This window comes from Rhipicephalus microplus, chromosome 5 (genome assembly GCF_043290135.1).
Source record: "Rhipicephalus microplus isolate Deutch F79 chromosome 5, USDA_Rmic, whole genome shotgun sequence".
Lineage (NCBI taxonomy): Eukaryota > Metazoa > Arthropoda > Arachnida > Ixodida > Ixodidae > Rhipicephalus > Rhipicephalus microplus.
In genome coordinates, this window is record NC_134704.1 from 200010058 (window position 1) to 200035743 (window position 25686).

The 25686-nt window shown below is 45.9% G+C and overlaps 1 protein-coding gene and 1 long non-coding RNA gene across 3 annotated transcripts; one reads left to right on the forward strand and one right to left on the reverse strand.

Moving 5' to 3' along the window:
- The first annotated feature begins 204 nt into the window (after positions 1-204).
- LOC142818091 (uncharacterized) lies at positions 205-13730 on the forward strand. 2 transcript variants are annotated; one of them, XM_075896374.1, is made up of 7 exons: positions 205-572; positions 896-1541; positions 1637-1885; positions 9173-9383; positions 10192-10334; positions 10492-10620; positions 11095-13730. In XM_075896374.1, exons 2-7 carry the CDS (start codon positions 1470-1472, stop codon positions 11707-11709), a joined length of 1419 nt encoding a protein of 472 aa, XP_075752489.1. In that variant the 5' UTR covers positions 205-572; positions 896-1469; the 3' UTR covers positions 11710-13730. The 2 variants fall into 2 exon arrangements, 1 of the variants encoding a protein (XP_075752489.1); XR_012895555.1 differs by lacking the exons at positions 9173-9383; positions 10192-10334; positions 10492-10620; positions 11095-13730 and adding an exon at positions 1954-2871.
- A 695-nt stretch (positions 13731-14425) lies between these two features.
- On the reverse strand, positions 14426-18108 carry LOC119173569 (uncharacterized). Its single transcript, XR_005110148.2, has 2 exons — positions 16005-18108; positions 14426-15040 (listed from the first exon to the last, which is right to left on the reverse strand). It is a non-coding gene; the product is annotated as an uncharacterized LOC119173569 (long non-coding RNA).
- Between the last annotated feature and the right edge of the window lie 7578 nt (positions 18109-25686).

Here is a 25686-nt window from a genome sequence, read left to right on the forward strand (position 1 = left end):
TATTAAGTATATATTAATATAATATATTAATATATACTAATATAGTATATTAGTATATATTAATATATTAGTATATATCTATAAACGTTGGCTAGAATGGGGAGGTGTGATGACAGCGGCGGCGGCCTCTTGCCTAGCGAGGCCCCTTGCGCGTTCTCGCCGCTAGGGGAAAATTTGGCGCGTCAGTCTGGGGCGCTGTTGGCATGTGCCGACTGTGAGCATGTGTTGCTCGTGTCTCGTAGGTGACGGAGCAGCGCAAGTTAGCTGTTGCTGTTCGCGAAGTACGGCCTGCTTTTTCTATCGCTTCCTGATTTCTTGAAGGAGATGATGTCAGCGGTTGTCGTCAATTTTTGAACCGCTTTGAAGAATGCCGTCGACGGGGAAAAAAAAACGCAGAGGTGGTGCTTTGTGCCAGGTTGCGACGCCGGCTACAAGTCCTGCGGTGAAAGACTGTCTCTCTTTCGTGCACCTGCCCGTGAGGTTGAATTTGAAAAGTAGGCACGTGCCATACCATGTGCCGACAAGCCACTGCAAGAGAATTCTGCAGTTTGCGAAAGGCATTTTGACTCATGGTACGTATGGAATTCGTACATGTTTAAGCATATAGAAAAGTTGAGGTTTCTACAAGTTAACACACTGACCCGGTGTGACACACGGGTCATGAGCAGCAGAAGTGCAGTGGAAAGAGCCAGACTAATTCAGATCATCGGTTGTTCTTGTACTTACATTGGCATGTTGCTCCACGTGGGCGCGTTTTGCGTTCTGCCTCCATCGACCCGCGGCTAGATGTGTGTCACCTAACGCTGCAGCACATGCATTAATAATTGTTTCGTTGCTTGTAAATCCGAAGTGTCTTCATTACAGAGGCTAAGCTCACTTTTTATTACGTTTTCAGGTTTATTATGAGACACTACGTGCACATTGTGAATGAAAAGGAGGTCCATATACCACGCGATGTGCCTGCCCTTAAGGAGAGTGCTATTCCAACAATTTTCCCGAACCTTCCAAAGTATATGACGAAAACTCTGCCAAAAGAGAGGAAGAGGAGAGTGGGACAGGGCTCTTCCGTGCGTGCAAAGAAGAGCCGCGAGGACATTGACGATTCAGAACGCGAATCGGTTCAGCTCATTCCTCATGACGAACTGGACATAGTCAATGATGAGGTACCTCGGAAACACTTCATTTTTGGTCTTCGACTACCATCGGAGTATTGGTCACGTCCGACATTCCAAAACAAAAACATAGCGATTTACCAAACAGCTGAACATCATAAAAGCAAAATACCCCCTGTGGCCTTCAACAAGATAGCTGTGTTCGAAATTCACCCTCCTGCACCATTTTCCCGGCTGGCCACCTTCACTGTCAGCGCACCGTTGAGTCTGAGGAAGAGGCCCAAGAGCTTCTGGTGTATGCAGAAAAACTCTCTGTGTGTTGTGGAGTTGGAAATACCAGCGAGTTTAAGCGATTAGATGTGTCTGACTGCACAACATTGTCAGCAAATGGCCTGTTCTCCGCCGTGTGTGACGGATCTGTGTCACAAGGTATGTTGTGTTTTGATACATACGTCTTGGACATCACAACTATGAAAAATTATTTCATATAGTTCACATGTCACCCATTTTGTTGTTTCTTCCAGGTATATATGCCGGCCCATATGCCTCAGCGGTGTCTGAAGTGCAGAAAAATTAGGCGAATCCTCATGGCTCGTTTGCTGCGCTTAAAAAATAAGGTGCGACGCCCATTGGTAAAGACAGCGGGAATGAGACTGAAATGTGCCATTCGCACTTTGAGGCAGCGGAGTATGAAAGTGCACACCCTTCATGAGGTCGTACGAACGTTACGACAAAGGAATTCCTCTATCAAGGAAAACAGCTTTGAGGCAAAGGTAAGGTGCTGTATTTTTACATATTTGTTGTCATAAATAAAGCTTCCTGTTTCGTGCATTTGTTTCAGATCAAGCAGCTTCCGAAAAAGCAGCAGTATGCAGTCCGAGCATGTTTTGAGGCATCGAAGCGGAAATCCATGCGAGGATATTGATACGACAAAGCGTGGCTCTTAGAGTGCATTGTTTTAAGGATCATGAGCCCGAGCTATGTAATGTTATGTGATGTTTTAATGTACTGTTTCCAATAAGCTTGTATCAAGCCACCAGTCTTGTACTTTATTGCATTCTTCTGCCGCACTGCATACAAACTGCATTGCCTTCCACTATTTAAAGTACTATTTCAATCGAAAATGTATAACAAATCTGCGAGCGACACACGCAGGGTTGTTGCCACCTGCTGGTCTGCGGGAGAGATTCCTCTAAACTATTTTTCGCGTGACAAGCGCGCCCACCTCGCAAGAAGTTGCCGCGAAACCCACGCTCTGTATCGGCTGCGTGGTTGGCGCTTGTAGATTACACGTGCAAGTTTCTCGACGTCAACAACATAAGTAAAAAGACTACAGCGGTAAAACTGAGCGCGGTCGAATCATTTACCCGCCCAGAGGCAAATAGACGACGCGAGAAAAGCACATGGATGAATATGGCTGTACCCTTTAAATCGGGCGGTGGCTAGCGCCACCAAGCCGTAATACTTAATGAACCAAAAACTAGATTTATTTTTTCCTTTAAAAAGTGAGTTTGAGGATTCGTACTTTGCAGTGAAGAGTTTAATTTTCACTCGTGCCTTGACTTTAGCCACCAATCAGATAACCTCCTTCTAGTTAAGTCTACCCACTTAATGTCTATTTGGCCTCCCGGTCCCTAAACCCCAGTGCTTTGAAAAACTTTGCGCCATCATCCTGAACTATAGGGTGAAGCCCTTTACAGAACATTATCAAGTGTTCGGAAGTTTCTTCTTCCTCTCCACACGCACTGCATACTGTATCTACCCCCAACGTTTTTAGAACAATTCAGTTTCACAGCTTCCCATAGGCGCCCACTATCCGGCGCGGCCGCATAGCGTGTCGCGGCCGCTAGGGGCGCTGTAGGCATGCTTTGCTCCGCACTCTGCGCGTCGTCTGCTACACCGGAGGAAACGCGGTGCGGCGCGGCCGTGTTACCGCTCGCATTTCAAAGCGTTTCGCTTTGCTGGCGGAACAGTTCGTGCCAAAGCAGCAGTTTCTTCGTATACATGCATTTCATTGTTGCTGCGCCCATTTTCATCTGGTGGAATTACGTGTCTGGGCTCCATCTATAGCTACCGTCGCCAGTACATTCTTATGTGGGCATAGGCGGCCTCGCGCGAGCATAACTGTAAAAAAAAAAAAAAAAAAAAAAGACACCCTTCAAAGAAAACGTAGATGCAGTAAAACTTTTTAAAAGCATAGTGCTCGTTTCTGATGCCACATAGTCATGCGCCGTTTACCGAACAGACTCTGATTTCGGTGTTTTTTTTTTTTCCTTTCCTATTCCCGTGAATCTTATTTGAAGATAACATGGTGAGAATAATAATACGGAGAAAGTAAAAATGGCCAATTCAGAAGGAACATATATTTTCTTGCACATACAGATTAGTATTGCATCGTTCACTGAGCAAGAAAGGCAGCTCAAAGCAGCTTAGCTTTTTTTCTTGCATTTTGAACTTTTTCCCTGACAAGCAGTTCACGGTTCTTCTTTCGAGAGAAGAAGTGCATGCACATCAAACAATAGCATTTGATTATCTTTGCGGTGAGGAATTCATGGTGCTCATTACAACCAATTGCAGGCAGTGCAGTCGCATGAAGCCTGTCCAATACCATCCAGAAAATATCCCCGAACACTGCCGACGTTTCAAGCGTATCGTGCACAACCTCTTCTACTTCCTTAATTAATGCGTACAGCCTAAATGAGGCCTCTCGAAGGCATCCTGGCTTGAATGACCTCAACTCTGTCAGGCGCCTCTGGTTGAGCTGTGTTTCCTCGGAGTTGAACTGATCGGGAGAAGCTGTGAGCAACGCACAGCATTATTCGCACGTTATTGTTTTCGTGATTTTCTGGGAGTTTTGTGGGAGTTGCCATGCTGCCACTAACACCTAGCTGTTGCCACATGGAGCGGTTGTTTCCCGCACCATCGCTCACAATGGAAATGACTGTAGCATTATGCTTGTGAAGGCGCACCACTGCTTCCAGGACTAGTTCCGCCAAAATTTTGCCAGGAGCAGCACCTTTTGTCGCGAACGCTGCAATTGGCTGTACCCAGGATTCAAACAGAGGAACAAACATCAATACTAGCACATGGTCGGCTAGCTGGTTGGTTCCTTCATTCGTGACGCCTCCATAATCAACAAATCCGTCCATCTTGTAGCTGCATTTGTTGAAGTCATATGCCTGGCGCAACTTGATCTCGTCTAAGATCAAAGACCCCAACCTTTGCTCATCTGCTTTTCCATGAAACTGCTTCTGTATAGCTTCCAGACAAACGGGGTTGAAGCCGTGCTTGCACGGCAAGCCTTTCAAAATTTGTGCCAAGCGGCTAAGAGAAGGCAGCGGCAACATTTTCATCTCGCTAATCAGCTTGTATGCCCGTGGACTTGAAATTCTCAGCATCAAGCAGTTCAAAATCCACTCAGAATTATACCCCATGCCACACGGAGCTTCTGCTTTGAGTGACTTCAGTGCTGTCAGGAATGCCAGGCGTTGCAAGTGAGGAAGGCCACTTAAAGCTTCTTCTATTCCTTGGTAGGAAGCCTTCGCAAGCTCCTGTTTGAGCAGTGTGATTTCTTGCTTCCCCTTCTTCCTTGCAGCTGCAGCTCGGAAAACTTTTTTGGTCAAGTTTCGCATTTTTTTGCTTTTGTTCACCGCTGCCTTCATTGGCTTTCTTGCTCGCATTCGCCTTCGGAGGCGTAGGCACCGAGCACATACAGGTCGAGTTGTGAGGACAGAACACAGCTTGTGATGGACATTTTCTAATTTTCCTGTCACACCAGTGTGAGCTACCTGAATGCCTGAACAGATTTTCAAGCTATCTGTCTCATTGAGCAGGTGCTCGACGCTAGCAGTGCTGTCTACAGTCTTATGCAGTTGCTTGTGCATCTTGTTGTAACCGTTCACAACACAGCTACCATCATTTTTCACAATAACGGCCTTGCTCACTTTGAGCTCCCCTGCCACACCGCAAGTTTGCCCAGAACATTCATCGACGATGAGTTCAAGCTTCCAGTCCCTACTAGATAACGGCACTGTCACCAGTTCGTTCAGACAAGCACCGGAGGAGTTCGTTGCTGAGGTGCTAGGTGGTGGCGTGATGCCCACTGCTCCAAGCGAATCGCCTAAGGACAAAGAGGCCTCTCCTCACGAGCCACTCGAACAAGACGCACTTTCCGCCGATGCTTCCAAGCCGATTTCGTTCCGCTTTTTCGGTGATTTTCGCGTGCATTTCGTATTTCCTGGCTTGTGCTCCGGCAAGCCAGGAAAGAGACGCGGCAACGCTCCTGGCACTAACTTCCAGTTACCACGGGGAATTAAAACCTCCTGGCCCTTTACAACATGCTTGAAATACTTCACAATGTCTTGCTCTTCGAAATGTCTCTCACATACCTTGGACTTTTGCGTGAGGCGCCTGTCCTTGCGGTGCAGCATGTGTTCCCATTGTTTAAACTCCATGGCCTTACGTGGTGGGGTAAAAAAATGATGATTTGCGGCGTCATTTCTGTAGCCACTCGTACATCCCGGCGCAAAATACGAAGGCATTTTCACAACAAAAAAGCGAACATTCGGAAACCGGAAGATTCAGGCGCACGTGTGGGGAACGAAATCGCTTCGAACGACGCGCGCCGCCAAAGCACCCGCCTGTCCGCGCGCCCAAGTGAAGAAAAGCGTGACTGCAGCGCCACTAGTTCGCGTGACCGCCACCACGGCCGCCTCGGGAGCGGAGCTGTGAAACTGAATTGTTCTAAAAACGTTGTCTACCCCTTCGTATTTGGCTCGATATGTCTACCCCTTCATATTTGGCCCGCGCGGTGGCGCCCCCACCAGCAGCGCCACCGCGCGGCAGGAACGCGCTTTTGGGCCAGCCTCCGGAGGCTGGTCATCACACCTCCCCATTCTAGCCACCCTAACTTGGGTGCGACTGTTCTCACAACAAATCCGTGCAGGGCGGGGCCTCGCCGCGATGACGTAGCCACCATTTTCTTTTTTTTTCTCTCTGTCTCTCTCTCTCTCCGTTTGACGGCGCGGTACGCGGTAGCTGTGGATCTAGATGGATCTAGATGGATATACAGAGTATAACGGTGCAATGGTTATCGATATGTGTGAAGAACAGCAACTGGTAATAGTTAACCGGGGACATAAATGCGACGGGCAGATAACGTGGCAAAGCGACAGTAGACAGTCTTGCATAGACTACGGCCTGGTCTCAGAGCACACGTACGAGCGGTTGAACCAAATGACGATAGATGAAGAAGGAGAAAACAGTCTGGGCAGCGACCACAGGTGTATAATCCTGAAATTTGACAGTGGGGGGGCTAGGAAGAAAACACAGGAGGTTGGGCTCCCGAAAGTAAGCGAAAAGCAGATATCAGACATCGTCAATAGCATCGAAAGAGAATTAGAAGCACAGCCAATAAAGGTGTGGGAATATGGCGAGGTTGTTAGTTGTATACAAAAGGAAATAAACAAAGTAAAGAAAAAAAACCGCTGGAGGGGTAAACGGAAACCACGAAGCTGGTGGGACAAGGAAATTAAACTGGCTATTGAAGAGCGACGACGGGCCTCTAGACTGCACAGAAAAGCAAAGCAAATGGGATATCACGATGATGAGATGCAGTTACGGTGGAGCCGGTACCGAGAAAAGAAATTTGAGGTGCAGAAACTAGTACAAGCGAAGATTAAAGCTGCGAGTGAGAAATGGGTATCAGACATACGTAAGAAGGATAAGAGCGCCCTCCAAAAATTCTGGAGCCATTTAAAAGCATTGGGAACGACGACTAAAGAGATGCAGACTCACATACAGGACGGGGACGGTAACGTTCTCCTGGGGGACAGCGCATAAAAATACCTACATGGAGTCATAGGAAATACTTTCGGCCAAGCACGCGCGAGGTCGGCTAACTGGACACAGGTGGCAAATAAAATAGTGGCAGATGAAAAATTTAATATTGAATTTTTGTACTGGAAAAAGGCAGAACACAGTGTTCCAAAAAGTACGGCAACAGGACCGGATGGAATCCCGATAGAGATTATCAACCATTTGGGACCAGCGGGACAGGCGCACTTGTATGGAGCCAACGAGCGCGCTATAAAATCCAAGAGGATTCCTGCGCACTGGCGCGAAAGTAGAATGAGTTTGATCTACAAAGGCAAGGGTGAAAGGGACAACGCGAGCTCTTACAGGCCGATTACAGTCACGTCAGTGCTCTATAGATTAGCTATACAAGCCATCAAAGCCGAGTTGTTGAAGGGGGTTGAAAGTAATGGTATTTTAGGGGAACTGCAAAATGGATTTATGCCGGGTCGACGCTTGGAAGACAATCTATTCGTCATAACCCAGACCATCGAAATTTCGGCAGCACAGGGCAGACCAACATGGCTACTGTTTCTGGACATAAAGGGTGCCTATGACAACGTGGACAGGGGATTGCTGTGGCATATACTGGAAGAGGAGGGGATTGGGTCGGAATTTGTAGGGCTGCTAAGGGCAATATATGAGGATAACAAGGCACACATTACATGGGAAGGGCGTACATACACAGAGCCCGTGTACATTCGAAGAGGTTTAAAACAGGGATGCCCTCTTTCGCCATTGCTGTTCACACTGTACATTAGAGGAATGGAAAGACGACTAGAGGAGAGTGGATTGGGCTTTGATTTGTCACACCGAAGCAATGGAGTGTTAGTGGAGCAACGGATTCCGGGATTGATGTACGCAGACGATATAGTGCTGCTGGCGGATAATGCGGAAGAACTTCAAAAACTGGCTGACATTTGTGGTGATGAGGCAACGTACCTAGGCCTACATTTTAACCAACAGAAATCTGGAGTCATGGTGTTCAACGAGGAAGCTCATGTAGCACCAATAAGGATACAACAGGAAGCCATACCATTAGTAAAAAGTACAAATACTTGGGGATCTGGCTTAATGAAGGAAAAGGCTACCTGAATGCTCATGAAGAACACCTCAAACTGAAAGGGAGACGAAATGCAGCAGTAATGAAACATAGAGCACTTTGGGGACACAATAAGTACGAGGTAGTACGAGGCATCTGGAAAGGAGTAATGGTGCCGGCGCTCACGTTCTCTAATGCCGTATTAAGCTTAAAGTCAGATATCCTGTCGGGGCTGGAGGTTAACCAAAAGGCAGTCGGCAGGTTAGCTCTGGGAGCTCACAGTAAGACTACAAACGAGGCTGTACAAGGCGATATGGGTTGGGCTTCATTTGAGGCGAGGGAAGCACAAAGTAAAATACGGTTTGAGGAGCGACTCAGACATTTAGATGAGAAGAACTGGGCAGCCAGAGTGCACAGATACCTGTACCTGAAAAGTGTGGACACCCAATGGCGTAAGAGGACGCGAAAGCTGGCGACTAAATATAACTTGACCGCGGCAAATAAGCAAAGGGGGCCAGTTAAAAAGCAAGTGAGGGAAACAGAGACGATCATGTGGAAAGAGAGGATGGAAAAGAAGGGATCGCTGGGAATCTACAAGGCAAGCAAACAAGACATCCGGAAAGAGAACTTTTATGACAACAATAAAGGTAGTGCGTTGCTCTTTGAGGCGCGGGCTGGCTGCTTGAGAACTCTAACTTACAGGAGCAAATATTCGTCACAGGATGAGACATGTGTTGGATGTGGCATAAATAAAGAAACAATCGACCACATAGTCATGGAATGCCAAAAGATTCAGCCGGATAGAAATAAGGGGAAGGTCACACTTCCTGAGGCGCTGGGCTTCGCGGTTGATGGAAGCATTAACTGGTCAGCAGTAGGTATTACTAAGCAGCGGCTGGAGTATTGGTGGAGGAAAAGCAGAGAAGTCGATAAAATAACATCCCAGCCAAGAGTAGTGGCTGGGCAAAATTAAAGAAACATCCGAGTTGAGGGACAAAATTTAAACTCGAACTATTAAGGTAGGCTAGATGGCGCATGCCGTCACCCCGATTCAAAGGGGAGGCCTTTAATCATCATCATCATCATCATCATGTTGGCGTGCACTCACTGGTAGGTGTTCTGTGTGCACTCCACGTGAGCGAAAAGCGTGCACTGTCTTGTTAAGTGGCCGGAAAGTCGGAACGCAACGATGAGCGAGCCTCCTGACCGACAAAAGGTGATCGAAAAGTACCTCCAAGGATTACGTCATGACGACGGCTACTCTCATGGCTACCTGAAGTCAGACGAAGAGCTAAAGCTTTTTGAGAGGTCCCTGCCTGCCGTCAACGAGAGGTATGCTGTGCGGACATCAAGAGACCTGAGCAAGTCGTCTAAATGTGAGGATGTCTCGATTGCTCCTTAATGTATTGATCTGCGCGTAGATCTAGCATTGAAACACGCAGTAGTAATTTAAACCAGCTAGGGACACGGCAGGACAGGCTTCTTCTCAGTTGCGGTTATTGGTTATCGCCTTTTTGAAGTTGGGGTTAGGTATCATTGTTTTCGTTACCGGTTCACAGTTCCCCTGGAACCGATTCATTTCGGTGTGAGTGAAGTATTGTTCGGATTACTGGGACATGACCTGATCTTCAGAGATTCTATTGGAGCTGTAATTGGCGCCTTGTCTGTGTCTGTGTGTTTCTTTGGTCCCCGTTGCTTAGCAATTATTCAGTTGTAACTGAACTGTATTTTTTCGGTTTTAGTCATGATTAGCACCGCGCTAGCAAGCCAATTGTGACACGGCCGTGCGTGCCATCCGTGGTCCTCCAGGAAGTGTGAATTAGACGTCTAGAGCAAGGCGGGCCTGATGTTGAACGCTGTATATGAGAAGCTGAAGGGTCAGGGTCGAGATTTTTTGCCCAATTATATTAAAATCCCAAGGCCCAACCAAACTGTAACGTGTTGGGGCTGCTTGTAAGTTGTAACTTAAAAACCGCATAAAAACTCTGGGTAATTGTTAATAATAATAATGATCATTATATTTATTATTCTGGTTGACGAAAGCCAGAATTTCTTGCCAGAGGCAGCGCATCTCAAAGTTTTTTTGCTGCCATTACACAAAAACTAAAACAAGATTTGATATTGCCCTCTGCCATGCATAAAACTAGGTGCCTTCATTAAATCATCTTTATTTTTTATTTTCAGCCAATGTCGTCTTCTCCATGATCCACTGCGGATCTCGAATCTCTCTTGACAATGTGCCGTTCCGAGTTGTCAAGGAAACCGTCAAAGTGTGCATATTTGGAACGGAGTACTACAAGAAAACTCAGGAGAAAAAAAAAGAACAGGTATGTTACTGGGTGATGCACTTCCAAAAGTTTCAATCTCATGCACATATCCAGCAGTCTTCCAGTTCAAAGATTGTGTGTAGGCAGTGTAAAGAAGATTTACTTTAAGTTACTACAAGTTTACACAAGAAATAAATATTGTTAACTTCATTTACAGAGTTCAAGTACCACTGACTGGCAGAAGGAGGTGTACGAGAAGAAGCGGGTGAACCTCCAAGGCACAAAGAAGAAGGGGTGCGCAGCAACAATGAATTTGAAGCGGATTGAGTTGTACCCAGATTTCCAGGTATGTAATGTGCAATGACAAGTAAAAAATAATTCCAGATTAATTTCTGGGGACCTTTATCATGTCATTTATGATTGTGCAATCCGACACAACACAGTTGGTTGACGATCATTATGGTTTCAAGCAGCGCAACAAGATGAGGGCAAAGTCAAGATGAGACAGAAGACAGCGCTCTATATTTCCACCATTGCCAGTATGTATACACGTGAGAAATAGCAAGATAAACAGAGTGTGAAAGATAAAATGAGCACAACGCATACAGTCTCGGCATCTAAGCCAAGACTGTATGGGTTTTGTGCTTTGCGCTCTTATTTTACTATTTCCCACATGTATACATACTGGCAATAGTGGAAATATACTTCCAGCTATTAGTTCAGCGCTGTCTTATGTCTCATCTTGATTTCGCCCTCATCTTGTCGCACTGTTTGAAACCATAAAATATGATCTGTGTACTTAACAGTGCCTGCTTTCTAGGTGGATGTGCCCCAGCCATGCGGCCAGACAAGAGAGGGTCGTCTCAAAGCCGACAAGGCCAAGGAGCTGCAGGAGGCACTTGACGCAGAGCAGCAGACTGTGGCCAAAGAGACGCGGGTATATGCTAGAATTGCCGACTGCAGTTCCCATCAAAACCATCGTTTCGAGGACATGGAAGCTTTCAGCCAAAACATGGACAAGAGTGTTGCTGAGCGAATTCAGATGTTGGCAAGAGAAGGCATTACTTCTGTATCAGATGTGAAAAAGTGCCTTCACTATTATGTGCACGACGTACTTTTTGCGAACAAGGAGAAGCCTGATAGCAGCTGCAGGGCCTTTTTCCCAACACATCGTGACATCAGCAACCAGATCCAAGCTGTGCTTAAGAAAGACCGCTTCAGCACAGTTGATCAAGAGAATGCTAGAATCCTAATTGAAAAGATCAGGGGTGAGCAACCCGAATCCTCCGTTGTCTATCGGCCGTATGCAGCACCCAGCTTCGTGGGTAGCAGCGACTCCGACAACGTGGAAGAGGGTGTTGCCAGCGAGTGTGAAGACACGTTGCTGTTTTGCTTCCAAACAAAATTCATGAGGAGCATGCTTAAAAAGTACTGAGGCTGAGTAGTTTGCCTGGACGCAACGCACAAGACGAGTGACTATGCCCTATCACTTTTCTTGCTTCTCGTGAAAACACCGTCGGGATACACACCAGCTGGTGTGTTTATCATACAGTTCGAGACGGCTCGTTGTATCGCTGAGGCTTTAGACGTTTTCAAGCAGTGGTGTGACAACTGGTCCCCACAATACTGGATGGTGGATTATAGCAAGGCAGAAATAAGTGCCATCAAGCAAGTGTTTCCAGGGAGTCAAATCTCCATCTGTGACTTCCATAGACTACAGGCATGGCAGAGATGACTGCGCAGAAAGGAAAACAACATATCCGATCCAGATGAGGTCCTGAGACTCATGAAACACGTAGCCAGTGCTTCAAATAAGCATGACTTTGACAAGGCAGTTGAAGTCCTTGTTGACTCTGAGTGTTGGAAAAACGAAATATTCCGCAGTTACTTTAAAGAAGTGTGGCTGTCAGTAAAGGAGCTGTGGGTCATGTCTTACAGGCTGGAGTTTGACGTTGTGTTGACCACAAGTAACGGCATTGAGGCCCGAAACCACGTGTTGAAGGCACAGTACGTGAAAAGTTCCAGCGGGAAACGGTCGTTAACATTCCTGATCATGACTGTCGTTCATGGCTACCTTCCCGACAAATAAGCGAAATTCCATGAGGCAGCAAGGAGGCAGTCATCAGCGTACAGACAGTACAGTAATAATGTTCCTGCATACCTGCACAACCGGCCTCATGGGTTCGTTAAGCATATGCTGAGACGGCTCGTAATGCAGAGGAATACACCCCCACAGACATGGAAGAGCTCCCCGTTGAAGGTGTGTTTACGGTTCATTCTGAAAGAAGTGATGACGATCTGTACACTGTCGACTTCACCAAGCCATCGTGTACCTGCCCTGATTTCAGGAAGCACAAATACCCATGCAAGCACTTTTGTGTTGTTTTTAAGTACAGCGACAGGTGGGGCTTTTCCTCTCTTCCACAGAGTTACCTCACTCGACCGCAAATTACTCTTGGAAGCTGTCCAGAATCCGAAACAAGTTCCGAGATTCCCCTTGTCAATCAGCCCAGCCCTTCTGAAGTGTCTTTACAGGATCTTGGTACAGCAGCATCGGAGTCAGACATTCCCTTTGTCAATGAGACCAGCTTTTGTGAAGTGCCTTTACAGCCTGGGGTTGCTATGCTTCCTGGTTCAGCAGCCCCCTCAGTGTCAGAGCTACACAAAAGTATAACCGAGGAATTGGAAAAGTGCACTTCCCTCCTTTACTGCTGCCATGACGTTCAAACACTGGTGGAGGCTAGGGGCTTATTGCAAGCCACCTTCCGTAAGCTGGCTGAATCTGTGCCAGAGTTCTGGCCTTCACATTCGGGGCTCACCGACAAAAGGATGCTCGTCTCTGAAGCCTCTTCCGAAAAGAAGATGCCTATAGTGTGCTGTCACTCTGCCATTGACTGGAGCTTTGACTGCTAGGAAAGGATCGGGGGAAACGGTAGAGATGGACCACTCGGTGATTTTTTTCCATTCTTTTTAAAAAAACTGCAATTGTTGCAAAACTCAATTTATTTTACCATTCATAACTTTGGCCTAAACACAGTGTTCGGACATCTTTGTGAATAATTTTTAGAATGTTTAGAGCTTTTAAGATTAATATGGTATGTTTTATACTAGACTTCATTATAGTCATGCAATTGTGACATTGGCAACGACTGTGTATGTGTATAAATGCAGCGGTAATTTTTTGTGTTGGTGATACTCTCAATTCAGAGAGTGTGTGAAAGTATGTTTTTAGGCTTCTGCTTTCAATCTATGTGTATAAAACTGTTTTTAAAGTTGCATTCTTTCTGTACTTGCTACGGACGTGCTTGCTTTTATACTTTCCTTTTGACATTTTAATATAGTACCTGTTGTATGTGAAAGCATGTTGGTACATTTTTTCGGGTGGTCATTTCAAGATGTATTCATAGCGTGCTTGTAATATCCATAGACTGTAAATAAACCAAATGTGAGAGAATGCGTAATGTGCACAAAAAGTTTACTGTGAAAATGTGAAGTATGGTTACCTACACAGCAGAGCAATTTCATCAAGACTGCTGCAACAGCTGTGACCGGTTGATGTAGAGGCTGGGCAAACAAACTGGCCTTTTTTTTAGGGCAACTATGGGAAATACCCCCTCAGTGAAACGCTTTAGGTATACATATTGATACTGCAAAGGAAAGTTTGACATCCACCTAAATGTGGATGTCAAACTTTCCTTTGCAGAATGTTACTCCACTTTGGGGGTTTCCCTTAAATCTGGTCCATATTGATACTACTGACTTGGGCGAGCTGCTTAATTATTCAATCTGACAACTTTTTAAATGGCATCATATGGGAATGGGGATATAAAAAGGGGTTGCATAAGGAACACGAATGCACAAGAAAATATTACCGGAAGGTGATCGTCTCAACTTAGCATTTATCAGCTAGTATTTTTGAACTAAAGTCTTTAACATGTACATTAAGTATCGTGAAACTAGAAATAGTCAATGCAGAGCTGCCTAGTTTTTGCCCGTCATGTATCCAAAACATGCAACCCAATGTATGGTGCATACTACATAGCCTTTCCATGCAAAGGAGAGAAGCCTCATGAACCCTCTTCTTTGTGCCTTGGAGGTTCGTTCACTTTTTCCGTACACTCCTTCGGCCAATCAGTGGTACTTGCATGCTGTAAATGAAATAAAGAATATTTATTTCTGGTGTTTTTGCATGTTAACAGACACACAGGTTGGCTTTGATAAGTGGAAAAAAAAACAAGCCCATGTTCTTATAGTTCACACCAGGGATGTAGCCATGATTTTCTTTCGCTCGCAACCACTGATGGGGGGAAGGCATGGCAAAACGTCAAAGGTGGGAGAGGAGGTAGAAAAGGTCCTAGCAAAACTGAACATTTCGGTGTGCAGCAACCCCCGGTTATGTGTCTCGTTCACAGTCATAATGCTCTTGGGCTTTTCCTAAATGTATTCATTGGCTAGAAATACCCTAAGGGCCCCAAAAGGGGCACATGCATAAGGGAAAATACGTTAAATACAGCTGCCGCAAAGTATGCACCTTACACTGCCTGCACACAATCTTTGAACTGGAAGGCTACTGCATATATGAATGAGATGGAAACGTTTGCAAGTGCATCACGATGTAACATATTTGGTCTTCTTTTTCTCCTGTGTCTTCTGCTAGTATTCCATTCCAGATATGCATACTTTGACGGTTCCCTTGACAACTGGAAACGGCACATTGTCCAGAGGGATTCGAGATCCGCAGTGGATCACGGAGAAGACGACATTGACTGAAAATAAACAATAAAGAGGATTTAATGAAGGCACCTAGTTTTATGCATGGCAGAGGGCAAGATCAAATCTCGTTTTAGTTTTTGTGTAATGGCAGCAAAAAAACTTTAAGATGAGCTGCCTCTGGCAAGAAATTCTGGCTGGCTTTCGTCAACCAGAATAATAAATATAATTATCATTATTATTAATAATTACCCAGACTTTTTTCGTATGGCTTTTAAGTTACAGCTTACAAGCAGCACCAACACGTTACAGTTTGGTTGGGCCTTGGGTTTTTAATACAACACTACAAAAAAGCTCGACGCGGACGCTTCAGCTTCTCATATGAATTCAACATCGGGCCTGCCTCGCTCTAACGTGAAATTCACACTTTTAGCAGGACCAGGGATGGCACATACGGATGTGTCACGAATAACCCAACCACAATCCGTCTCTCGTGTTGCGCACGATTGCTTTTTCGGTGTTGAAAATAACATAAATGTTAATTCTAAAATGCACAAATAGAAAAAAAATAAATGCCCAAGCGCAGCTCTGCCTTGAATTCAAGGCAATTATCTAAAGAGCACAGGAGCAGAATAGATAAGGTATGTGACCCTATGGCAGACCTTTAATTTTTTTTAAGTCATGATTAGCTTGCATGCGCTGTTCTAATCATGACTGGAGCCCGAAACTAAAACAGTTCACTTCCAATAACGTTTCTTAAAATTTCTGAAGATCGTGTGATGTCCCGGACCCGGTACTCCACTCAAACCGAAATGAATCGGCGCCAGGGAAACTGAACGGGCAACCAGAACAATGATAACCCGACCTTCAAAAAGGCGAAAACCAATCAATTGTCTAGTGTTGCACTAACCGCAACTGCAAACAAGCCTGTCCTGCTGTGTTGAGTCCCTTCATCTACGTGTTTCAATGCTAAATCTACGCGCAGAGCAAAACATTAGGAAGCAATCGAGACATTCTTACCTTTAGGTCTCTTGATGTCCGCACAGAATACCTGCCGTTGACAACAGCTAAGGACCTCTCAACAGCTTAATATGACAAGACAGCGCACGCCACCACAGAACAGGGAGACGCCCCGCACAGCATACAGCGAACCAAGTCTAGGTGGTGTTGAGCGAACGCGCTGCCAAACAGAGAGGAAGGGAGAGAGAGAAAAAAAAAGGAAATGGTGGCCACGTCATCGCGGCGAGGCCTCGCCCTGCACGGATTTGTTGTGACACGGCCGGACTCGACGCTCCTTCCGCACACTCCTTACGGCCTTCTCAATACCGGCGCCGCGCATATATTTTTTTCTGACGCGTAGAGGGCAGCACCACCTCACTGTAAGCTCCGCCGGCTCCCCGCGTCGCCGACTGCGACTTTTCTTGACTGCGTTCGATAGCCTCGGGTAAACAATGCATCAGACACGCTCAGGCACGCTAACTGCACTAGCGTAGCCATGGTTTATTGTTGCGTGCCGCTGTGTAAGTCACAGCAAGGGAAGACACCGGGTGTGTCGTTCACCAATTTCCTAGCGATGAGGAACTGTGTTCGGAGTGGAGGAAAAATGTTTCACGTGAAAAACCTCGTCATCAATGACAAGTCCGCATCGACTGTAGTGTGCAGCAAACACTTCACGGAAAATGACTATGTTCCCGGATATCGTATCCGGAAACTGCGTCCAGGAGCCGTGCCCACGGTCTTCGATCAGTATCCTTCGTATATGGTCCCGGCTACGAAGAGGCCGTGTAAAGAACCTGCAGCGCGTGGCCACTCGGCCACCTCGGCTCCTCGACAGCCGACGAAACGGAAAGCGGAGTCATCGCCGTCTACCTACGGGAAGTTCTGGTCCACCTTACGACAAAATAAATATTGCTTTTTCTCTCTGAATTTTGTGCGCTGGAATGGATTACTGTTGCTTGTGACAACAAGCGTGTGCGAAAATCCGGGAAAGCCGCCGGAATGGTGTCGACTGGGTAAGCGGTGCTCTCAGAGGTAGACTATACCATTTTAACCTCATCACATGCAACGACCGAGCTGTATTGTGTGGATAAAACGTTCATCTTCGAGAATTCAGGCGCCGCAGCTGGTTCTGTTCCTCGTACTCAGCGCTGTTATGATGGCCATAGCGCTGTGGCGCGCACACTGCGCCCGTGAACGCGCTTGGAGGCGGCGGAGCATGGATAGATGGATGGATAAGGCTGTACCCTATAGATCGGGCGGTAGCCAGCGCCACCAAGCCGTAATACTTAATGAACCCAAAACTATATTCATTTTTTTCCCTTAAATAGTGAGTTTGAGAATTCGTACTTTGCAGTGAAGAGTTTAATTTTCACTCGTGTCTTGACTTTATCCACCAATCAGATAACCTCCTTCTATTTAAGTCTACTTGCTTAAAGTCTATTTTGCCCTCCCGGTCCCTAAACCCCAGTGCTTTGAAAAACTCTGCGCCATCATCCTGAACTATAGGGTAAAGCCCTTTACAGAACATTATGAAGTGTTCGGTAGTTTCTTCTTCCTCTCCACACGCACTGCATACTTTGTCTACCCCTTCGTATTTGGCCCGATATGTCTGTGTTCGCAGTACTCCCGTCCTTGCATCAAACAGTAGAAAACTACCCCGAGTATTATCATAGATCCTTTCCTTGGCAATTTCCTGCTTAAAAGTTCGATAGATCTCTAGTGCGGACTTCTTAATCATGCCCATTTTCCACATGTCAGTCTCCGTTTCCTTCACTTTCTTCTTAACCGATAGTTCTTTTAGGAGCGAAGCTCCTTAAGGCGTGGGCTGTGCGTCCCCTGTATGTAGCCACCTCTCGTTCAGTTCTAAGTATTACGCTAGCAACCGCCCGATCTAAAGGGTACAGCCATATCCATCCGTCCATCCGTCCGTCCATCCATCCATCCATCCATCCATCCATCCATCCATCCATCCATCCATCCATCCATCCATCCATCCATCCATCCATCCATCCATCCGTCCGTCCGTCCGTCCGTCCGTCCGTCCGCCCGTCCATCCATCCATTCGTCCATCCGTCCGTCCATCCATCCGTCCATCCGTCCGTCCATCCATCCGTCTGTCCGTCCGTCTGTCCGTCCGTCCGTCCGTCCGTCCGTCCATCCATCCGTCCGTCCGTCCATCCATCCGTCTGTCCGTCCGTCCATCCGTCCGTCCGTCCGTCCGTCCGTCCAAAAGATGCAAGATGTTATAAACTAGACGGCGGTACGTGTAGTTGATTATGAAAGATGCGAGGTGTTATAAAATAGGAATGATGCCACATATGGCGCATGTCATCGTTCGATATAGTGCGGCGACGTACGCTAGGGGGAGCGTTGCAATAAAATCGAGTGGGCAAAATGTACGGAGGATTCATGGTTTACCAGGTTTACCTCCGGAGCTTCGCCCACTCATCATCATTCACTTCGTGGATGTGGCGGCATTTTTTTGGTTTGGCCACCTGCTCTTTTCTAAGTATTTACCAGTCAACTTCCTGGTTCGCTTCCTCTATTTTGTATCGACATTCTTCATGTACAAGAAGCTGAAAACCTTCCTAGCCCAACGCTCCTCCTTCATTTCTCTCAATCGCTTCTCAAATTTAACTTGCTGCTAGCTTCCCTGCCCTCAAATGATGTCCATCCCATATCACCTTGAACTCCCTGATTTGGTGTAATCCCGTGAGCTCCTAAAGCAAGCCTACCTATTCCACGTTGCTTAATTTCTAATCTTGCTTGAACTTCTCATCTCATGCACAAGACCGCATTGCCGAACGTCAGCCCAGGAACCATGACCCCTTTCCATATTCCTCTCAAAACATCATACCTATTGTAATTCCACAGTGCCCTATTATTCATCACTGCTGCATTCCTGTTTCCTTTAGTCGTCACGTATAGTTCGTGTTCCCTCAGGTACTCGGTCCCATTGCTTATCCATACGCCCAGATATTTGTATTTATCTGTTATCTCAAGCGTGACCTCCTGTATCCTAAGCTCACTACCTTCGTTGTCATTGAAAACCATGACTGCTGATTTTTCCTTACTGAATCTAAAATCTAACCTATCTCCCTCATTACCACAGATGTCCATCAATCTCTGCAAATATCATCTGTTCTCTATATCATCTATATCATCTATATGATCTGCGTACATTAATGCTGGTAGTGCCTGATCAATAAGTTTTCCTTGTTTGACTAAATAGAGGTTGAAGCCCAGCCCACTTCCTTCTAATTTTGCCTCTAATCCTTGTAGGTACATCATGAATAATAAGGGTGACAGGGGACACCCCTGCCTAAGCCCCAGTTTTACCTCTGCAGGCTTGGATACCTGTTTTTCCCACTTTATAGCTACCTTGTTACCTTTATAGATACCCTTTAAAATATTAGTGACTACATGTTCCACGCCTAGTGTGTCCAGTATTCCGCACAATTCCTCTTGAACCACGCTATCGTACGCTCCCTTGATGTCCAAGAATGCTAGCCCTGTGGGCGTGTGTTCCTTTTCTGCTATTTCGATGCACCGCGTGTGTGAGAACAGATTGTCTTCCAACCTCCTGTGTTTCCGAAACCCAGTCTGCAGTTCCCCCAGCACCCCCTCATCTTTCATTTCATTTCATTTTATTACCTTAAAAGCCCAACAGGGGCATTACATAAGGGGTGGGTTTACATATGTTCATTATACATTGTTAGAAATGACATTTGAATAAGCATTTATTAAACATGACGTGGAAATATGGTTTACATGATTTTGTGGTATATACAATCAGTTGGAAAGATGAAAAATGACATCCAGTAATTGTTATTCTGAAAAATGATGAGATATCTCTTGCATGAATGCGGGTGCGCTGGTTAGGGCGGCAATTTGGTGAGGCAGGCTGTTCCAATCTATGGCTGTGCGAAGAAAAAAGAATCTTCTATCCATGCCTGCAGTCTTTCCTTTATAATCTGCATCGCCAGCCTGTAGACCACTGATGTCACTGTTACAGGACTGTAGTTGTTTATGTCAGCTTTGTCCCCCTTTTCTTCATAGATCATGCTCATCCTGCTAAGTTTCCATCCATCGGGAACTTCACCATCGATTATTATTTTGCTCACTTCCTCTCTCAAAGCCTGCTTAGACTTCGGACCTAATGGCTTTATCAGCCTAATTGGAATGCCATCTGGGCCTGTAGATGTACTACTAGGAACCCTTTGATGTACTACTAGGAACCGCGTTGCTTGGCATGTCTGTGTTCCCTAGATGTTTCATGACGTTTTTCTACGGCTCTCTTAACCTCCTCATCCCACCAAACTCGCAAATCATGTATTGTAGTCTGGGGTACGTGTAACAAAACAAACAATTAAAGTATTATTATTCTCGAAAAACGTGCACTACGTCTGCTAACTACATCGGTACCCACAAATACATCGCTTGTTCTTTCAACATCATCTGTCGGTTCACTCCGTTGCTTAGCATGTCTGTGTTCCCTAGATGCTTCCTGGCTCTCTTAACTTCCTCATCCCACCAACTCCCTGACTTGTGTATTCTTTCCGGGGTGATTTGTCACGTGCCTTAGCAAGTTCTAGCCCAAATAGTCTAATTAGATTTGTGTGACACTAGCGCCAGAGTTCTCTCTAGTAAGTATTGTAGGAAACTCAATGCTTTTACTGTCACTGACTGTCACTTGATATGCCTACCAGTGCCGTCTCTAGGTCTAGGCAACGCCTCCTCTAGGAAGATGCCTGCCGCATGAGAAAAAAAAACAGCCGCCACCCCCTTTCTCTCCTTCATTCTGAAAATGTTCTCAGTCGCTAGCGTCACCTGTGGCGGACGGTGTCACAACGCAACACTTTGCATAGCCTCCAAAACAGTGGTGCACATTTGCAGGTCTCGAACAAATCTCGACGGACGCGCCCCTATGGGCCGCAGATGAAAAACGCTTAGCTGGTACTAGAGGTGTGCGCCGACTGGTCGGTGCGCCGCTGCCGAAAGTTTTCGCCGCTTCGCCGCCGCCGACGCGAACTGACCGGCGCGCCGCAGCCGCCGACGTTTTTCATCGGCGCAATCTGCGCGCCATTTATGCACCAGTACCGACTTTTCAAGATTTGTTTGTTTGTTTTTCATCTTGAATTATAGCTTTGTTTCACATTTATGTAGCCAGTAAAAAACAGGCTTCTTAGTTATCTTATCCAGTTTTAGAGACCGAGAGTACCACTATGAACAGCGACACAAGTTCGGCGGCCGCTGCATGAAATGACATATTGGACAAATTGACAAAAAATAAATGTAACAGTTACAGTAATGCATAGACGCTGCCATCTGAGGCTTCAAATCAATTTTTGCTGGTTTTCTATGTCGTATTTAGCAATGAATATGGTCATACAACGTTGAATGTACTGGCCCAGCGTGTTGACGCGTGCAAGTTCACCGTAGCACTATTCAAATATTCATATGGATGCAAAACGGCATCATAATCAGTCCAAGATGGCAGCCTATGATCGTGCCCGAAACAGGGCGTATACATAGAAGAAATGAAATGGTAGCAGTGCAGCACGAATGCAGCGCGTTAGGTGAAGAACTACACAAAGCCCCGAAGGATGAAATCGAAAGGAAGAAGTTTAATGGAGATTAGAAGCGTCGAGGCATAATACATGCTCGAACCTACTCAGGGTATATCATCACCTGTCCGTGGTGTTAAAGTTGATAATTTTCGAGGATGACCACTCATATGCAGCGTCTCAAGATGCTGCAGAAAATATTTGATGCCGGGATGAAGATGCCAAGGCAGTAAGATGGCAAGAGAGAGAAAGGAAAGCTGTGGGATCAACCAGATCTTGGCATCCGGCTTTCTGCCAAGCACTGGGGGTGGAGAATTAGGGGCAAGAAAGGGGGTGTAGAGAGACAGAAAAGAAAACGCATGTGCACTCAGGAGTAGGATGGCACACTTAACAGAGGATTTATTACATTCTGTAAAGACAGGGCGAGAGATCTCTTGCGAATGAGCTGGGTGGCTCATTATAAAGTGTGCGTTTTCACTAAATCAGGGAATGGGTCCAGAATGCGCCGTTTAATCACGGGGGACACACACCATTTCTGACGGTGCTGCTCACACTCGCTCAAGTCAACGTCTTTGATTGGGGCGTTGCCACCACACTGCACATGTGACACCAAGAAACCACTGTGGTCGTCAATTCGAACGTCTTATGGTGTCGGAATGCCACCTTACTTCCCGGCTAAGATGGACAAAACACGGCGGACAGCAGGCTGGCAGCCCTTCGGTGACTTGTTTGACGAACAAAGAACGCCATTCTCTCCTGTCGGCCCAGGCGCCGCGTGTAACAACGCTATCCAGTGGTGAGCAGAGGCGTAAAAAGCTTGTCTTAGGCCACCAGTTTTAAAAAGAACAAAATAAAATTAAAAAAAAATGTGCCAGCAAAAAGTTTACAAAAGACGGCTGGATTCGTCAATATTGCGGAGACAGACACTTGAGTGACATGTCATATTTATAACATAGTCCAGCAAACAGGTTCTCATTACGTCACTTGAACGAACCTACTGGCACTGGGAGAGATAAAGAATAATTGTCGCGGACAGTGGTGATGTACTTTTGATGTGAAGGTAAGGCTCAGAATAAACCAAACCAATCTTAACATTATACTCAGGTCTTGATAAAAAAGTAAGTCAAATTAGAAAGATCCCCAGGTGGCCAAGTAATAAATTACTTCACCATACGTTATGGTGAAGTTCTTTGCAAATAAACAATGCAACCGCTGTTTAATTGATATTCAATGACATGACCGCAATCAACGGTGTGTCGTCGCTATAAAAACTGGAGCGTTATTGGCAGACACGAGTGGGCGAATGCAACGGAGAACGAATATGGCATGTAATAAAGCGATGTGATGTCGCACATTTTCGCCTGTTCAACTCCGTGCCCTTTTGCTTGCTCGTGATGTATTCGAAGCAGCTAGCCAACTCTTGGGGAGAATTCGAGCAGAGTAGCCGGGGCTGATAAGAGGAACGTTTATGTACACTATTTACACACTAAAGGTAGCGTTACACTATATGTTAATGGTAACATCATGGAAGCGTGATGGGAGCTTCTCAGGGATGGTTCAGAGCGTCTCGGTGCTTACGCTTTACGCCCTGGTATTTCTAAAATTATCTGCAGGAGAAAACAGTGGACAGTTTGCAATAATCTGCTAGGCAGCTTTTCTGTAAGGTTAGTTTTCAACCAAGAACTCACGTTCACAGGCTGCTTTTCTCGCTCATTTCGTTTTTGCCACTTTTTTTTTTTTGAGATCTTGTTGTGCTCGCGTGCCTTTGGTGGAATTAGGAGAGGTGACATTTTGTTGTACTCGCGTGCTCAAAATGAGAAACAAAAGCAGTCTGTGAACGAGCATTTTTGGTTGGAAAACAAACCTTACAGGAAAGCCGCCTTGCAGATCACTGTAAACTGACAGATTGCATGTCGATTCAGTTTAGGGCAGTCCGAACAAATTGTCGTCTTCATCTCCATCCAACAAATGGGGGGGGGGGGGGGGGTTATAAGAAGGTGCCTAATTTATGCAGCCCAGCAGGGAGCACAGGGAGCAGCGAATAAGGATTTAAAAAAAACGAGAGAGGGAGAAAGAGAAAGTCAAACACTGCCTTCTTTTCAACCAAGGAAGGAGAGGAGGTGCACGTTCAGTTTGTCACACGGCGAGAGAGAAACATAACGTATGTCACAGTGCAATAATACGCACAACATATCACAGTGCAATAAAATTGCATCGCATGTGCAGAATACGGTCTGCAGTGCTAGGCAGGCTAGGGCCTGGGGGAGTGGAAGACTTGCAAGCACCACAGAGTGTGGGAAACATACCTGACGAGGGATCCCAAGCTTTCGGCTAATTGTTCAGCGCGTCTCTTGGCACGTCGAACAAATCAAGCAGCCTCGATTTCAAACAGCTCTTCCTAGGCCGTCAGTCAGTCAGGTGTGTCCGAAGAGTTTTTGACGAGGGGAGCCAACAGCCCTAAAGAATTCGAAGTATGATTTTCATGTTGTCGCCGCTTTTGGCGCACCTCGAGAGCGTTGACCCGGAACAAATCAGGGCAGGCTTAGCTGCAATCGTCCCCCGCGTCCAAGCGGTGCCCAGCCAGGGAGGCCGATCTTAACATCTTCTACAGACACACGCACATAAGCACGCACAGTTTCACTCCGAGAGGGAATTGGTAGTGGTCGCAATGACGTACCTAACGTGCTTCTACTACAAAAAGGCGTGCAGTGTATGCGATAGCTTTTTTTTGAAAGTCTTGTAATTCTAGTATATTTTCATTATATAGCCGAGGTATGAGGCGGTAGTTAGTCGCATATATTTGAGTTAAAGTACTACAAAAATTTATTCGCCACGCATGACTTCTCGAAATGATACTCCAAAAAAAAAAAAAGGAAATCGCTCCAATATTTTTTAAACTAAGTTCGCACGTGGGAGTACTTGTTCTCTGTCTGCGCTTTTCCATGGTTCATGAGTGTTAAGCCCCGCTGCTGCTTCTATAGAATGGTGTACAATAAGCAATATCAACGCAGTGACAGGATTTCCTAGAGACTACCAAGCATTCGATCACCAGGAATTTTCCCTCTGGCATATTTTGATTGAAAGAAGCGACATATTTTTGCTGAAAACCCGGTTTATGCCCTGGGGCCCGGTGCACAGGTGTTCCAAATTGCAACTCTTGATCATCGCGAGCGCGAAGACAGCAAGTGAAAGCCACCATGATGTTGTCTGTACGGCCGGTGTAACGAAACCCTCTAGTCTTGAGGTTGGTGGGTTAAACTATGCACTTTGCTCATTGCTATTTTTCATCATGGCGTTTGTCAATTCACTGAGTGGTGCTATGTGGAGCACGCGGCAGTAGTGTCGATGTGCTTTTTGGTGCTGGTACAAAACGAAAACTAGCTTGCATCTCTTCTTCATTGAGTCCTTCAATTAAACCTATTCTAGGGGGCTGCATAGAAGAATATACGCCTGACGCAGTTGGAAAAGTAAAGCACGTTGTAAGAGACCACTTCTGCTAATTGAAGGACTTGTAGACCATCACCATCTAGACTTGGGTGTTCTGCAGAAAACCCGGTTTATGCACTGGGGCCCGGTGCACAGGTGTTCCCAATTGCAACTCTTGATCATCGCGAGCGCGAAGATGGCAAGTAAAAGCCACTATGCTGTTGTCTGTACGGCCGGTGTAACGAAACCATATATAAACATATTTTGCTTTGGACTCACTCGGAGTGAGACTAACGAAATTTCTCTCTATTTAAACTCACTCAGACTCACCGATGTTTTTGTCAGCCGGATCCACTAATTCTTTCCTCAAATATACCCACTCATACTCCGAGTGATCAAAACGTTCCTCCAGCGGACTCACTCGGACTAATAGACTCGCGAAATGTTTTTAAAACAGACGCACTTGGACTGAAAACGAGCGATATTCCACTTGGTCCGGCTCATACAATAAACGTCTAAGGAGCACCATTGAAAAACACATGTTGTGAAAGAATTGCAATTGCCAAGCAACCTATATATATATATATATATATATATATATATATATATATATATATATATATATATATATATATATATATATATATATATATATATATATATATCTTGAAAGTCTTCCTGGATTCCGGTCGAGTTATAAGTCACCAGAA